The following is a 17,155-nucleotide window of genomic DNA, read 5'->3' on the forward strand; positions in this document are numbered from 1 at the left end:
ACTGTGTGTTATAAAGTCAGAATTGTGAGATATAAAGTCAGAATTGCGAGATATAAAGTCAGAATTGTGTGATATAAAGTCAGAATTGTGAGATATAAAGTCAGAATTGCGTGATATAAAGTCAGAAGTGTGAGATATAAAGTCAGAATTGCGAGATATAAAGTCAGAATTGTGAGATATAAAGTCAGAATTGCGAGATATAAAGTCAGAATTGTGAGATATAAAGTCAGAATTGTGAGATATAAAGTCAGAATTGCGTGATATAAAGTCAGAAGTGTGAGATATAAAGTCAGAATTGCGAGATATAAAGTCAGAAGTGCGAGATATAAAGTCAGAAGTGTGAGATATAAAGTCAGAAGTGTGAGATATAAAGTCAGAAGTGTGAGATATAAAGTCAGAATTGCGTGATATAAAGTCAGAAGTGCGAGATATAAAGTCAGAACTGTGTGTTATAAAGTCAGAATTGTGAGATATAAAGTCAGAATTGCGAGATATAAAGTCAGAATTGTGTGATATAAAGTCAGAATTGTGAGATATAAAGTCAGAATTGCGTGATATAAAGTCAGAATTGTGAGATATAAAGTCAGAATTGTGTGATATAAAGTCAGAATTGTGAGATATAAAGTCAGAATTGTGAGATATAAAGTCAGAATTGCGTGATATAAAGTCAGAATTGTGAGATATAAAGTCAGAATTGTGTGATATAAAGTCAGAATTGTGAGATATAAAGTCAGAATTGTGAGATATAAAGTCAGAATTGCGTGATATAAAGTCAGAAGTGTGAGATATAAAGTCAGAATTGCGAGATATAAAGTCAGAAGTGTGAGATATAAAGTCAGAATTGTGAGATATAAAGTCAGAATTGCGAGATATAAAGTCAGAATTGCGAGATATAAAGTCAGAATTGTGAGATATAAAGTCAGAATTGCGTGATATAAAGTCAGAATTGTGAGATATAAAGTCAGAATTGTGTGATATAAAGTCAGAATTGCGTGATATAAAGTCAGAAGTGTGAGATATAAAGTCAGAATTGCGTGATATAAAGTCAGAATTGTGAGATATAAAGTCAGAATTGTGAGATATAAAGTCAGAATTGTGTGATATAAAGTCACAATTCTGAGAAAAAAAGACAGAAGTGTGACTTTTTTTCTCACAATTGCGAGTTTACATCTCGCAATTCTGACTTTATAACACATAATTGCGAGTTTATATGTCGAAATTCTGACATCTTTTCTCAGAATTGTGAGATATAAACTCGCAATTGCGACTTATTAGGCCAATTCTAAGGGGGAAAAAAGACTAACTTTTTTCCCCCTCAGAATAGTTTAAATCTCACAATTCTGACTTTATAACTCGCAATTCTGACTTTATAACTCGCAATTCTGACTTTATAACTCGCTTTGCGACTTTATATCTCGCAATTCTGACTTTATATCTCTCAATTCTGACTTTATATCACACAATTCTGACTTTATGTCTCGCAATTCTGACTTTATAACTCGCAATTGCGACTTTATATCTCGCAATTCTGACTTTATATCTCGCAATTCTGACTTTATATCTCGCAATTCTGACTTTATGTCTCGCAATTCTGACTTTATAACTCGCAATTGCGACTTTATATCTCGCAATTCTGACTTTATACCTCGCAATTCTGACTTTATAACTCGCTTTGCGACTTTATATCTCGCAATTCTGACTTTATATCTCGCAATTCTGACTTTATATCTCGCAATTCTGACTTTATATCTCGCAATTCTGACTTTATATCTCGCAATTCTGACTTTATATCTCACAATTCTGACTTTATATCTCTCAATTCTGACTTTATATCTCGCAATTCTGACTTTATATCTCTCAATTCTGACTTTATATCTCGCAATTCTGACTTTATGTCTCGCAATTCTGACTTTATAACTCGCAATTGCGACTTTATATCTCGCAATTCTGACTTTATACCTCGCAATTCTGACTTTATAACTCGCTTTGCGACTTTATATCTCGCAATTCTGACTTTATATCTCGCAATTCTGACTTTATATCTCACAATTCTGACTTTATAACTCGCTTTGCGACTTTATATCTCGCAATTCTGACTTTATATCTCTCAATTCTGACTTTATATCTCGCAATTCTGACTTTATGTCTCGCAATTCTGACTTTATAACTCGCAATTGCGACTTTATACCTCGCAATTCTGACTTTATAACTCGCTTTGCGACTTTATATCTCGCAATTCTGACTTTATATCTCGCAATTCTGACTTTATATCACGCAATTCTGACTTTTTATGTCGCAATTCTGACTTTATATCTCGCAATTCTGACTTTATATCTCGCAATTCTGACTTTATATCTCGCAATTCTGACTTTATATCTCACAATTCTGACTTTTTATCTCACAATTCTGACTTTATATCACGCAATTCTGACTTTATATCACGCAATTCTGACTTTATATCTCACAATTCTGACTTTATATCACGCAATTCTGACTTTATATCTCGCAATTCTGACTTTATATCACGCAATTCTGACTTTATCTCGCAATTCTGACTTTATATCTCGCAATTCTGACTTTATATCTCACAATTCTGACTTTTTATCACGCAATTCTGACTTTTTATCTCGCAATTCTGACTTTATATCACGCAATTCTGACTTTTTATCTCGCAATTCTGACTTTTTATCTCGCAATTCTGACTTTTTATCTCGCAATTCTGACTTTATATCTCGCAATTCTGACTTTATAACTCGCAATTGCGACTTTATATCACGCAATTCGGACTTTTTATCTCGCAATTGCGAGAAAAAAGTCAGAATTGTGAGATAAAAAGTCGCAATTATTTATTTTCTTTTTTTATTCAGTGGCGGAAACAAGCTTCCATAATTACTCGATTTAGGGGTTGTTAGAATTTTTTTGACCCCAAGACTCAACTAATCTCTGCAGTTCTCCATCTGTGAACTCTCCTCCTCGCTGGACATCACACACACATCCTCTTCCTTGCAGATTCACAACGTCTTTACATGATCGGGACTTCTTAATTATTGCCCTGATGGTGGAAATGGGATATTTAATGCTTTAGCAATTTTCTTACAGCTCTTTCTATTTTGTGAAGCTCAACAATCTTTTATTGCACATCAGAACTACACTCTTAGAAGAAATGGTTCTATTTAGAACCAGAAATGGTTCCATCCCCCGCTTCATATATGGAACTCCAAAATGGTTCTATATAGAACCATTTTTTTGGTAAAAGGTTCTATTGGCCAAGTATGGAACCCCAGGGTTCTATAGTTCTATATAGAACCCAGAGGAACCCTGTTTTTAAGAGTGTATAGAACATTTTAGGGGTTCCAAATACGTAGCGCTGATAGAACCTTTTTAAGGTTCCATATGGAACCTTTTCTTCTAAGAGTGTAGCCTATATTCTTTGGTTTTACTCATTGTGATGGATGATATTTGCCCTTTGTGTTTCCTCATATTTAAACCCCTGTGAAACTATGAACAATTTCATGTTCCTAGTCATCCTGGTGTGATAAAAAAAAAAAAAAATGTAAATATGAATGGGAATTGGGAATATACTTCACAGGGATTTTACTCAAGATTTTTAAGGGGTGCCAATAATTGTGGCCAATATGCATTGGAGAAAAACATTTATTCACAATGTGAGTTTCCCCCCACGTCCAATTGTTTCACTTCAATGAAAGTGTAGAGTTTTATGATTTTTTTTTAATGAAAGATCAAAAGGATAAACAACGCAGATTTATTTTCACACCTACCGTTGCTCAATTTTACCAAGGGTGTCAAAATTAATAGAGGGAACTACATATATATATATATATATATATATATATATATATATATAATTGAATATATATATATATATATATATATATATATATATATATATATATACTGCCGTTATCATGATAGAATTTGCCGTACTGCCTTTAATTTTGATTTCCATAAACAAAATTATGGTCTTTCAGCAAAAAAAAGAAAAGAATTGTATTCCATCCATGTCAGTGATTTATGTTCCTCTGATACTGTGGCAGTCTTCCACTCATCAGACTCAAGCTCTTCATCTTTCCGACAAAGCTTTAAAATGGGGAACATTCTTGGAGTGAAAAGCAGTTTGACAGCATTTGGCTCAAATCTGTGCGAGTGTGAAGCCTGGTGAGATGAGGTCCAGTGAAAAGAAAGAAAAGGGAAAACATCTCAACAATGGAGATCTGTTTACGGCTAATGTGGAGCGCTGAGAGGATACGCTGATGCGTCCTGACGGCTGATCTCGGAGAATGCGAGCGCATGGATCAGCGCTAACTCCCATCAGAGCCGGCCGCTCTCATCCGCGCTAAAACAACACGCGGCCCTCGTCCCGCTCACAATGGAGGAAGAGCATCTGTGATTGAGGAGCCCAGGACGTCTTACACGCAATGAGTTTTACAGCCTTTGAAAAGTAACAACTGCCAGTCCAACGATATCAATCATACACACACTGCCGCTCAGAGGTTTTTACGGAGGCGTATTGCATTCACTTGAAGAAAAAAAATCTACTCTGTTTTTCTGAATTAACGAGTTAATTTTTCATGAGAAAAAAAAATTTTGCTCTGTTTTTCTGAATTAACGAGTTAATTTTTCATGAGAAAAAAAAATTTTGCTCTGTTTTTCTGAATTAATGAGTTAATTTTTCATGAGAAAAAAAGTTTTTGCTCTGTTTTTCTGAATTAATGAGTTAATTTTTCATGAGAAAAAAAATTGCTCTGTTTTTCTGAATTAATGAGTTAGTTTTTCTTGAGAAAAAAAGTTTTTGCTCTGTTTTTCTGAATTAATGAGTTAATTTTTCATGAGAAAATTTATTTTTGCTGTTTTTCTGAATTAACTCATTAATTCAGAAAAACAGAGCAAAAAAAAAAATTCCATTAAAAATTAACTCATTAATTCAGAAAAACAGAGCAAAAATTTTTCTCATGAAAAATTAACTCATTAATTCAGAAAAACAGAGCAAAAAAAAAAATCCATTAAAAATTAACTTGTTAATTCAGAAAAACAGAGCGAAAAAAAATTTTCTCATGAAAAATTAACTCATTAATTCAGAAAAACAGAGCAAAAAAAAAATTTCTCATGAAAAATTTATTTGTTAATTCAGAAAAACAGAGCAAATTTTTTTTCTCATGAAAAATTAACTCATTAATTCAGAAAAACAGAGCGAAAAAATTTTTTCTCATGAAAAATTAAATCATTAATTCAGAAAAACAGAGCAAAAAAAATTTTCTCGTGAAAAATGAACTCGTTAATTCAGAAAAACAGAGCAAAATTTGTTTTTTTCTCATGAAAAATTAACTCGTTAATTCAGAAAAACAGAGCAAAATTTTTTTTCTCATGAAAAATTAACTCGTTAATTCAGAAAAACAGAGTAGATTTTTTTTCTTCAAGTGAATGCAATACGCTTCCGTAGGTTTTGGCTCGGTAAGATTTTTTATGTTTTTTAAAAGAAGTCTCTTCTGCTCAATAAGGCTGTAATTATTTGATAAAAAAAAAATTATTGTGAAATATTATTACAATTTAAAACAGATGTTTTCTATGTGAATATATAGTAAAGTGTCATTTATTCCTGAATTTATCATCATTACTCCAGTCTTCAGTGTCACATGACTCTTCAGAAATCACTCCAATATGAGGATCTGATGATCAAGACACATTTATGATTATTATCAGTGTCTGTCTGGATTATTTGATGAATAAATTTCAAAAGAACCGCATTTATCTGAAAAAGCTTCTGTAACATCAAACACTCCCGTTCAAAAGTTTGGGGTCAGTAAGATTATTATTATTGTTGTTGTTGAGGGAAATAAATAAAAGAAATCAATACCTATATTCATTAAGGGTGCATTAAATTGATCAAAAGTTACAGTAATGTTACAAAAGATAATATTGCAAATAAATTATGTTGTTTTGAACTTTCAATTCATCAAAAACACTGATAATATTCATAATGTGTCTTGATCATCAGATCCTCATATTAGAGTGATTTCTGAAGGGTCATGTGACACTGAAGACTGGAGTAATGATGATAAATTCAGGAATAAATTACACTTTACTATATATTCACATAGAACAGTTATTGTCATAATGTTTAACAATATTACTGTTTTGTGTGTGTGTGTATTTTTAATCAAATAAATGCAGCCTTAGTGAGCAGAAGAAACTTATTTTACAAACATCAAAATTCGTACGGATCTGAAACTGTGTGTATCACACACACACTTCCACACTGCGGTCACTTCAGCTCCTCTGAATGAAACACTCATCTCTGTGTGTAATCATTTACATCAAACGCATGACATCAGCATAAAAAAGCAAAGCTTCTACGCAGCAAATCTCAATAATGCACACCACATGACAGGAGCTTCATATGAGCGGATGAGCCGTTGTTCTGTCGATTTTTGCTGCCTTGTCGAAAAATGCTACCGTAGCGCGAATTGATCAAAGAATGCCGATTAAAGTCATATTAAATACAATTATATAACACAGTCTCATCCCAAGACGTCATATAACTGACGTCTTGGGGCGTATTTTGACCATACGTCAATATCCGCCTTTTTAGGGCCCCCTTAAACGTCGGTAGATGGCGATCCCGGGCCGTCATACAACTGACGCTTTACCTTTAACGTCAGTTAGGTTTAGGGTTAGGTTTAGGTATGGGGTAGAGTTAGGATCCAATAACCTCATCTACCGACGTTTAAGGGGGCCCTAAAAAGGCGAATATTGACGTATGGTCAAAAGACGTCCCAAAACGTCAGTTATATGACGTCTTGGGATGAGACCGGGTTGAATTATAATACAATTCTAAGTTATGAGTAGCTACTGTATACTGTAGACTACTGTTTTTATTTTTAAAACGGTGTGAAAAGTAAAAAATTATCGTAAAATATTCATCTTTGACTTGTCAAAGTACACCTTTCCTCATAGTAACGGAAACTTTCAGTTATTCTTTTTCAGCTGGCTGACCGTGCAAATATTCATATGGTAGTACGCATTTTTTAAAGGGAAATTATACATTATAACATGAAAATGTACCTTTTGTAAAAAAAATTAAAAAAAAGTCTGCACATGGGTAGCATGAATTGTCAGAACACCGGCACTGATAGCATTAGCATTAGCATTAGCATTAGCGTGTTCACAGCAGCTGTCGGAGGATCACACAGGCGCCTCATCTTCACACTAACCCTCTCGCCGGAGCGGTCACTGTGAACAGCTGGCGGAGCGGGCGAGGCGGCCCGGTCCGCATTAAAATACCAGAGCCTGAACTGGCATGAGCTCCAGCGTTCAACATTCAACTCATTCCTGACCAGCTGCGACACCGGCGTATTTTTAGAAACAGTTTCTAATTCTGCGACATTGCAGCCGGAATGACGACAACATGAAAAGTATGACCATGATCATCTCAGATACTGATTATGTGCTTTATTTAATGTTATGAGTTTGAGTATCTTGCATGACCTTAAAGGAGTAGTTCACTTCAGATTTAAAATGTCCTGATGATTTACTCTCCTCCACGTCATCTGAGATGTCCATGTGTTTCTTTCTTCAGTGGGAAAGAAATGAATGTTTTTGAGGAACACACTCCAGGATTTCTCCATATAGTGTCTTCAATGGGGTCCAACGGGTCGAAGGTCAGATGTGAGTTTCAGTGTGTCGCATCACAGCGAGAGCAAGACCAGCATTAGTGGTTATAAAGTATATAAATGTGTGTTTTGTTGTAAATGATCAGACTCTTATTCCTCGGCTGGATCGTGTCGAGACTTTGAAGCTGCACTGAAACTCACATCTGGACCCGTTGGACCCCATTGAAGACACTATATGGAGAAACCCTGGAGTGTGTTCCTCAAAAACCTTCATTTCTTTCCCACTGAAGAAAGAAACACATGGACATCTCAGATGACGTGCGGGAGAGTAAATCATCAGGACATTTTAAATCTGAAGTGAACTACTCGACAATGGATAATTCACCAAAGATTAATGAATTTCATCATGTACTTGTCCAATAGCTTGTTTTCATATGACATCACTCCACTGCGTTGCCATGGCGCAAAACGCAAATGGAGGGCAGGAAGTGATTTGCTGTATTTAGAAAGCACTATAACACTCAAAATGCCTGTGTTTTGAGTCATTTATGGTAACTTAAATCGATCAAACCACGAGGAGTTTTAATCGTGTACCAAAAGTTGTTGTCCGTAAGGGGGGAAATTCAAGAAATTGACCAAAAACTCCGTAAAAAACGGCTTGCAAATCTACGTCTGTTCTACGTCGGAGCCGAATGGGAAAATGCTCGTGTGTGTAACTTAGTGATCACTTCGTCAAAGGTGAGTTAATACAGCTTAAGTGGCTGTTCGTGTAACGTTTCTGAACTTTGTAAAGTCAAAGTATGTCTGTAAGACGAGGTAGTTGCTGATATCTCGCCTCGATGGCATGAAAATCTCAGTTCAGTTGAAAAATCGCTCCTCTTCATAATGTAAGGATCACGTCCATATTGTTTGTTGATATCTTTCTCTTGCAATAGCGTGTACGTAGTACAGTTCAGACTTTCCTCCATCTCGTCCATTGCGCTCTTCACTCAGCTATTGATTATAGACCCTTTTACAGTTGGTAAACACGGTGACCTTTTTTCGTGGGCGGAGCTTAGGTGGAGGCAGAACGATCCCTCTGGCCGCTTCACTAACGCGAGTTAGCAAGGATTGTTAGCTTGTTTTTTAACAATGACGGGAGAAAATCAGATATTATCTTAATGTGTAAGGTCACTCAGTGTCCAGGACCACGATTGTTATTTCCAAAAGTTGTTTTTAACGGACGGATCCAGATTGGCCGATCCGTAGCCGCCTACACGCTCATTCAATGCATGGACGATCTGACAGGATTAACGTACGTTACCTCGGTTGAGTGGCCTGACTTCTACACCTTCCTAATAGAGAAACCGATCGTAAAGAGAAACTGAGGGCATATAAATCTTTAGATGCTTATATGGTCCTGTACGATCCGCAGTTCTGCCGAGACCACGACAATGTAAAGAGTGACATTACAGTGCGATTTTATTGATGTGAATATTTTCTAGAAATAAAAGTTCCAGATACAGCATATTCATTTTTCATCAATTCTTGCACCAAGACATAACATTTAATAATAGTAACAATTATTTAAGCTCCTTATTATGTAGCCGAATCTGTGCTGGTTTGCATTGGCCGCCTCCAGTTTTCACTTTGTTTTGCCTCCAGCTAACTAACGTAACTGTGACGTCGGCGCAAAAGGGGTCTATTAAGTGCAGTGTGCTGGCAATGAGACTCCGCCCACAAATGCTTCTGATTGGCTAAACTTGCTAGTCAGTGCACACATGATGAGAGAGAGTGTGTGTTTCCTCACCTGTCTTTGCGCACACCGTCTCATACACCACATGCTGTCCACTGGCGCTGCCGTGATTGGCTGGCGTCTCAAACAACGCTTTCCTGTGGACAGACAGAACAGCACGTCTATAACACACGTCTTTTTCTATTTCACTTAAGCACTTTTGAACTGCTTTTGCTTTTCTTATATATACACCAGACAAGTGTTAATTAACAAACACAATGCGCAAATCGTTTATCTTATATAACTAAACTCCCTAAAACCCAACATTAAAATGCATTAATTTTAATATTTACTTCATATCTATTACCCATTTCAAACGGTGCTGTGGGAAAGTGGAGTAGATGGTATAGTTTACCACTCCAAAACGATTAATATTTGTTATAATTTACAGTGTTGTAGTACTCGAGACTCGGACTCGTCTCGGACTCGAGGCCATATTTTAATGGTCTTGGTCTTGTCATGGACTCGTGTGTATTTGGACTCGGAATTGACTCGTACTCGAACATTTTTTTTTTTAGGACTCGTACTTATTCCCGAGTCCACTCGAGTTCAATTCAAAATATTTTTCATGATTATTAATGTATGTTAATAAAATATTTCTTTAAATTGATTGACACGCCCAGTGATTGGTGATTTTCTAGTGCGCAACTGCGCATGACAAATTGTAATAAAATTACTTTTAACACCACCTACTATGTGGCCTTTTTACCCTAAACTGATCATATTTTTTAAACTCTAAGTAAATTCAGTAAAAAAAAAGGATTTCTCTAAGTAAATAAAAGTAAATTAGGTAATCAACCCTCACTGGTCTCGGACTCGACTCGGACTCGACTCTCTCTGGTCTCGGACTCGACTCGGACTCGACTCTCTCTGGTCTCGGACTCGACTCGGACTCGACTCTCTCTGGTCTCGGACTCGACTCGGACTCGACTCTCTCTGGTCTCGGACTCGACTCAGACTCGACTCTCTATGGACTCGGTCTTGACTCGGACTTGACTCTCTCTGGTCTCGGACTCGACTCGGACTCGACTCTCTCTGGTCTCGTACTCGACTCTCTCTGGTCTCGGTCTCGACTCGGACTCGACCGTCTCTGGTCTCGGACTCGACTCAGACTCGACTCTCTATGGACTCGGTCTTGACTCGGACTCGACTCTCTCTGGTCTCGGACTCGACTCGGACTCGACTCTCTCTGGTCTCGGACTCGACTCGGACTCGACTCTCTCTGGTCTCGGTCTCGACTCGGACTCGACTCTCTCTGGTCTCGGACTCGACTCGGACTCGACTCTCTATGGTCTCGGACTCGACTCTCTCTGGTCTCGGACTCGACTCTCTCTGGTCTCGGTCTCGACTCGGACTCGACTCTCTCTGGTCTCGGACTCGACTCGGACTCGACTCTCTCTGGTCTCGGTCTCGACTCGGACTCGACTCTCTCTGGTCTCGGACTCGACTCGGACTCGACTCTCTATGGTCTCGGACTCGACTCTCTCTGGTCTCGGACTCGACTCTCTCTGGTCTCTGTCTTGACTCGGACTCGACTCTCTCTGGTCTCGGTCTCGACTCGGACTCGACTCTCTCTGGTCTCGGACTCGACTCGGACTCGACTCTCTATGGTCTCGGACTCGACTCTCTCTGGTCTCGGACTCGACTCTCTCTGGTCTCGGACTCGACTCTCTCTGGTCTCGGTCTCGACTCGGACTCGACCGTCTCTGGTCTCGGACTCGACTCAGACTCGACTCTCTATGGACTCGGTCTTGACTCGGACTCGACTCTCTCTGGTCTCGGTGTCGACTCGGACTCGAGTGAGGTGGTCTCGACTACAACACTGATAATTTATTAAAAACAGAAGCCATAGAGCATGACACGACACCCTATCGCCCATATCTGCTGTGGAGAGATCACATGCTTTACACACATATTCAAATGGAGACTTTCTTTCATTTTTGGGAAAACACCAAAGCTGAGTCAGTGTTCATCTTGAAATATTACCAAGTTATACATTTACTTGATAAAAATCAGCAAAGATTTTCACAACCTAAAGGCAGACGTTCGTACAATTACACTGAAAGACTTACTTGATAAAAGAGTATAAACTCTCAGTCAGAGACAGAAGGACTGAGGAGATCGACTTTTTAATCATGTTCATCATTTCGAGGCTTAGAAATTCGAGTATCTAATATGATTCAGTAGCTTTAAGGTCCGTACACACCAAGGACGAATATCAGTGCACGTTATTCGCCAGCGCGTTTATTGTGTTCACACCCAATCGCTTTTTGCTGACGATGATGCAAATTCATTCCCTGACATTAGATGGCGCTTAATGTAAAACAGGAATACCCCGGCACACAAAGTGGCGCTGCGCAACTTTACGCTTCTGACACTCGCTGGTCACAGACAGCATGTGTTTACGGTATTTACACGCTAGTCAAAATCATACAAAGAAAACATGGATATTTCAAGCACCAGCAGCAGTGTACATGCTACTCGGCGTTTATCTTATGTGTGTGTGCTCGGCAAGTTTTGTGTTTTACTGTAACTTCAGAAGCTCCAGACACGTGAGCAAAAGCACCAATCTCATTGGTCGGATAGTTTTTGAGGTCAAACCCCAAAAACGAAACCGAGGGTTTTTATGAACAATTATGCTTTTACGCGTGCCGTTTTTCGTGTCGGTGTGCGCACTCGCGCCCTTTGTTTAGTCACAAGGCGTTAAATGTTGGTGGTGTGAACAGGCCTAGATGATGCGCTAAAAACAAGTCAAACGAAGAAGCCCGGCGTTGATGAACACATCCTGTGGAACAATCAGACTGTAAAAATATGGACAAAGCACCTGTGACGTCACCCAGACTTTCTGAAGAATGGTTTGAGGCCGTTTATGGGGGGTTTGGGCGGCGCCATCTTGGGAAATCCTAACCCCGCCCACCTTCTAGCCAATCCATATATGGGTAAAAGTAGGGCTGGGTATTGACACAGATTTCACAATTCGATTCGATTCGATTCAATGTTGATTATTTTGGATATCAGGTACAATGAAAACAACTAAACTATGGGAGTCAGTAGCCTATACAGTAGGCTTCATTAGCCGCCTATGATATTGAAGATAAAAATTAACTGTTTTGTAGCTATACAAACACTTAAATTACACTTTTATATATTTTTATAATATAAGATTATATGAAATATAAACATTTAAATGGTGGCTGTCATAAAAACTTGCCTGATTTATTCAAACATGCATTAAATATTGAAGAACATTAAAAATTATAATGAATACGTAATATGGTTCATATATTTAGCAAAATTCTCCTCTCTAGAGTTCATTTTTCTAGCTGACTAAGTTTATTATGGTCACATGGTTTTTCTGAAGTAAATGTGACGTTACATGACATTGTTTACGAGCTGTTTAACTGACGTCTTTCCACGGATGAAACACTGATTGAGCGTTTCCATGTGACGATACGGATTTCGATAAGTTGTACTCTATCTTTAACACACTTTCATGTTTATTTGGCGCTGTGACTGGTATTATTAAGCCGGAAGAGAGATCAGCGCTGCTGCTTCTCCAGAGCGATCTCACGCCACAGCGCCAAAACATTATTTATGTTTTTGAATTTCTAAAGAAAATGGACGTAATTTGAAAATTGAGACTTTGTTTCATATCAATAGTAACAAAGGACAAAGATTAGTGCGATTTTTTGGAATCGCAGCCGCGATATAATGATCCATTCATTCAAATGAAAACAGGACGACTAATCGATTCTTGAGATTTAAAAATCGACTCGATATCGGATATTTTGGGTCCGGCCTCTAGTGGATGTTCGATGTATTGCAGTTTTTCGCACTTTAAGGGAACAACCCATAAAAACAAAGAAAACCTTGAAGAGTATATTCACAAATACAGTTTGATTACAAACATACACACTCCACATTATTGAACTGAATAAGAAATGCCTACACAACATCTGAACGCCTGTTTCTCCATCATCTGACAGCAAACGGCAGCAACACTGAAAGGCTTGGCCACTGAGAGCCGACGCAGTCATCCGAGGCCGAAACAGGGCCCAACACGCCTGTAACTTCGCACGTTAAATCCGCTAAGCATTTTTGAGGAACAATAAATAAAGCTGGGCTAGTATTAATCTCCAGAAGCAGAACGGGAGCATTAGTGCACTAATGAGGGAACACAGTGCTGCCTTGTAGAGTCCACAGAGCTGTCCTTTCATTCGACAGCACAGGTAGAGACGCTTTAAATCATACGCAAGATCTCTCTTTACAGGAAAGGACCCTTCAGTGCTTTATTGGGGACTGGAGTTTAAGACTTTTAGTGCTGGACGGTCAGATGTCAGTGGGGCGCTTGCCAGCACTCGCAACTGTAGGCGTGGAGCTTATTAAATCAAGCCGGTGAGACTGTAAATTTAGGATTTTGCGAGTCTTCACAAGGACAAATTCATTTAGACCTTAAATAAACCTTATTCTGTGAAACACAAAAGGAGATATGAAGCAGAATGTTTGCGCTCCTGCACATTTACACCACAAAAGCACCATCAGAGTGTCACGAGAGTCCATATTTTCATTTTGTATTTTTTATTAAATGAGCGATTTTTTCGCTTCATAAGACCCTTATTGATCGTCTGGAGTCGTTTAAACCCCTTTGAACAGTTTGTACTTTTGGACCTTGAACCTTTTGGTTCCCATTGAAGTCCATTATATGGAGAAAAATCCTGGAATGTTTTCATCAAAAACCTTCATTTCTTTTCGACTGAAATAAGAAAGACGTGGACATCTTGGATGACATGGGGATGAGTGAATTATCAGCAAAAGTTTTTTTAAAAGTGAACTACTCCTTTAATGCACTAAAATAACGATATAAAAACTATGTAAAAACAATTTTAAAAATATGCAAAAAAGCTCTGCACTCTAAAGACAGACGAAGGTGAAGAGCGAAACATCAACTTTATCTCCTGTCAAGAATGAAAGATTTTACATTGCAGATGTTTATTACGGAGGCGTATTGCTTTCACCTGAAGAAAAAAAAAATCTACTCTGTTTTTCTGAATTAAAGAGTTAATTTTTAATGGAATTTTTTTCGCTCTGTTTTTCTGAATTAATGAGTTAATTCAGAAAAAACAGAGCAAAATCTTTTTTTCTCAAGAAAAATTAACTCATTAATTGAGAAAAACAGAGAACATATTTTTTTCTCATGAAAAATTAACTCATTAATTCAGAAAAACAGAGAAAATCTTTTTTTCTCATGAAAAATTAACTCATTAATTCAGAAAAACAGAGCAAAATATTTTTCTCAAGAAAAATTAACTCATTAATTCAGAAAAACAGAGCAAAATATTTTTCTCAAGAAAAATTAACTCATTAATTCAGAAAAACAGAGCAAATTTTTTTTGTCATGAAAAACTTACTCATTAATTCAGAAGAACAGAGCAATTTTTTTTCCATGAAAAATTATCTCGTAATTCTGAGATAATTAACTCGTTAATTCAGAAAAACAGAGTAGATTTTTTTCTTCAAGTGAATGCAATACGCCTCCGTAGTTTATTGTATTTTTGATTTGATACTAGCTGGGAGAACGCAGTAGATTGGAAAAAAAAATACTAATAAAAATGACAAGAACGCACAACAAAATGACTAAATATTTGACTTTTTTTTAATAAAAACTAATTTGAACCATTAATCAAAACTATAGTAGTATATCCCAACTCGTCATCCTTCACCTGTCTTCTGTGTTTCTCTTCCATTCTTTTGTCAGCTCAGAGTTTCCATCCGTGAATTTGTGCTTTTTCGGGCTTCCGTTTTTCCCACACTTTCCCATGTCACACAGGCCAACCACAAAAATGCAGCGCGGCGAGAGAGTGAGGGGCTCAGGCATTCCTCACGGAGAGGGTAAACACGGCACGGGCCGCGAGCAAACACTGCTTTAACTCTACATAACCCTCCTCTGTCTCTCTCTAATGTCTTTCAGCTCGCGCTTCATTCAGCCTTTCAGGAATTACCTCCATTTCCTGACGCTCCCACAAGCCGGATCATTTACTCAAGACTGTCTGCGAGTGTATCCCAAAAAGAGTGATGAAATCTTCCTGATCCTCACATGACCATCCTCTCTGGACACAGAACCAGCTTTCCAGTGGAAAGACCTTCAGATGGAGTCACGAGACCCTTTTCCATGCAGAAAGTGAATCACAGTCCACTTTTGTTACCTTTAAAATACTGTTGGTGTTTCCGTCTCGATCTTGGTGCTGACTGTCACGTGATGAGCCACACTGAAGCAAAAGCTATTCGATTTGAAATGTGTCTGTCCTGATTAAACTCTACTAAATACACTATCCATGATCTGTTTGAGCATACATCTGAACTTAAAGGAGTAGTTCACTTTTAAAACAACTTTTGCTGATAATTTACTCACCCCCATGTCATCCAAAATGTCCATGTCTTTCTTTCTTCAGTCGAAAAGAAATTAAGGTTTTTGATGAAAACATTCCAGGATTTTCTCCATATAATGGACTTCAATGGGAACCAAATGGTTCAGGGTCAAAAAGACAGTTTCAGTGCAGCTTCAAGGGGCTTCAAATGGCTTCAAATGACACCAGACGATGAATAAGGGTTTTATCTAGGACCCTTCGAGTCATGACTCGAAAAAGATTCATTCATTTTGATGAACGAGTTCGAACAGGAGAGTCACGAACGCGCATCAGAACAGAGCAAGGCGAGCATTTGAGCTTATAAAACTTAAACTTTAGTATTTATGTATCAAATGAGCGATCGTTACGCTTGATAAGACCCTTATTCATCATCTGGAATCGTTTGAAGCCCTTTGAAACTGTCTTTTGGACCTTGAACCGTTTGGTTCCCATTGAAGTCCATTATATGGAGAAAATCCTGGAATGTTTTCATCGAAAACCTTAATTTCTTTTCGACAGAAGAAAGAAAGACATGGACATCTTGGATGACATGGGGGCGAGTAAATTATCAGCAAAAGTTTTTTTTAAAGTGAACTACGCCTTTAAATGGTTGTAATGAATGCTTTGTAATAGAGACGTGAGGTTGGTCTCTTTTTAAAGAAGTGAAGCACTTCAAAAAAAGAAAGTGCATTATAAAGCAAATGTAGTGAACATTTTTATTTTATGCAAAATTTTACTAAATAATTTGGACTATGTCTAACCAAGTTGCGCTCCAAATGTAAAGTTGATTTCATGAACATTGAGCCGCTAAAAGGTTTTAACGTACTGTTTCCAAGATAAGGCCGTGTCCAACTTAAAAAAAAACGTTTTCACAGGATGAATTTTAGGTGTATATAAGCTTTCGAATGATACCTAGTTTTTTTTGGGTAATAACTAAAGTATATGACCGAGGGCGAGGCACACCAGTGTCACAACTAAAAATGTCTGAATTGCATTAAAAACAAACTAATGAAGCTCAAGCTTTTCTCACGACAAGACGTCTCAACATAATGATTTATAGATGTATGAAGTCAGTCCAGTATATTTCATCATATGAACATCATTCATAAAGTTTGACGACCAGAAAGTGACCAGGAGTTTCTCATCCACGGCTTCATGTCCTAAAATCGATCAAATTCGTTTAATTGGGCCTGTGTCGTACGCGGTTTGCACCTTCCGGGGTTTTGTTACGTTTTAGACATGGGAAAGGTAATCTTCTGCAAAATCTAAAAACTATTTCACCACATCAGTCAGCCATATTTGACCCACATGCTCTTACTGAAGCGTCTGCTGATTGCTCAGAGCTGGCT

At 37.7% G+C, this 17,155-nt stretch overlaps 1 protein-coding gene across 2 annotated transcripts in view; it reads right to left on the reverse strand.

Annotated features, from left to right (window-relative positions):
• ttll5 (tubulin tyrosine ligase-like family, member 5) overlaps positions 1 to 17,155 on the reverse strand; it is a 125,461-nt gene that overhangs the window by 5,805 nt on the left and 102,501 nt on the right. For both annotated transcript variants that reach the window (XR_005618360.2, XM_039651050.2), the window contains one exon: positions 9,418 to 9,500. Coding sequence is in view for 1 of the 2 variants with exons in the window: in XM_039651050.2 (XP_039506984.2) it covers positions 9,418 to 9,500 (83 nt within the window). In the remaining variant the exon portion in view is untranslated. The remainder of the gene's footprint in view (positions 1 to 9,417; positions 9,501 to 17,155) is intronic.

This window comes from Pimephales promelas, chromosome 15 (assembly GCF_988280905.1).
Source record: "Pimephales promelas chromosome 15, fPimPro1.hap1.1, whole genome shotgun sequence".
Lineage (NCBI taxonomy): Eukaryota > Metazoa > Chordata > Actinopteri > Cypriniformes > Leuciscidae > Pimephales > Pimephales promelas.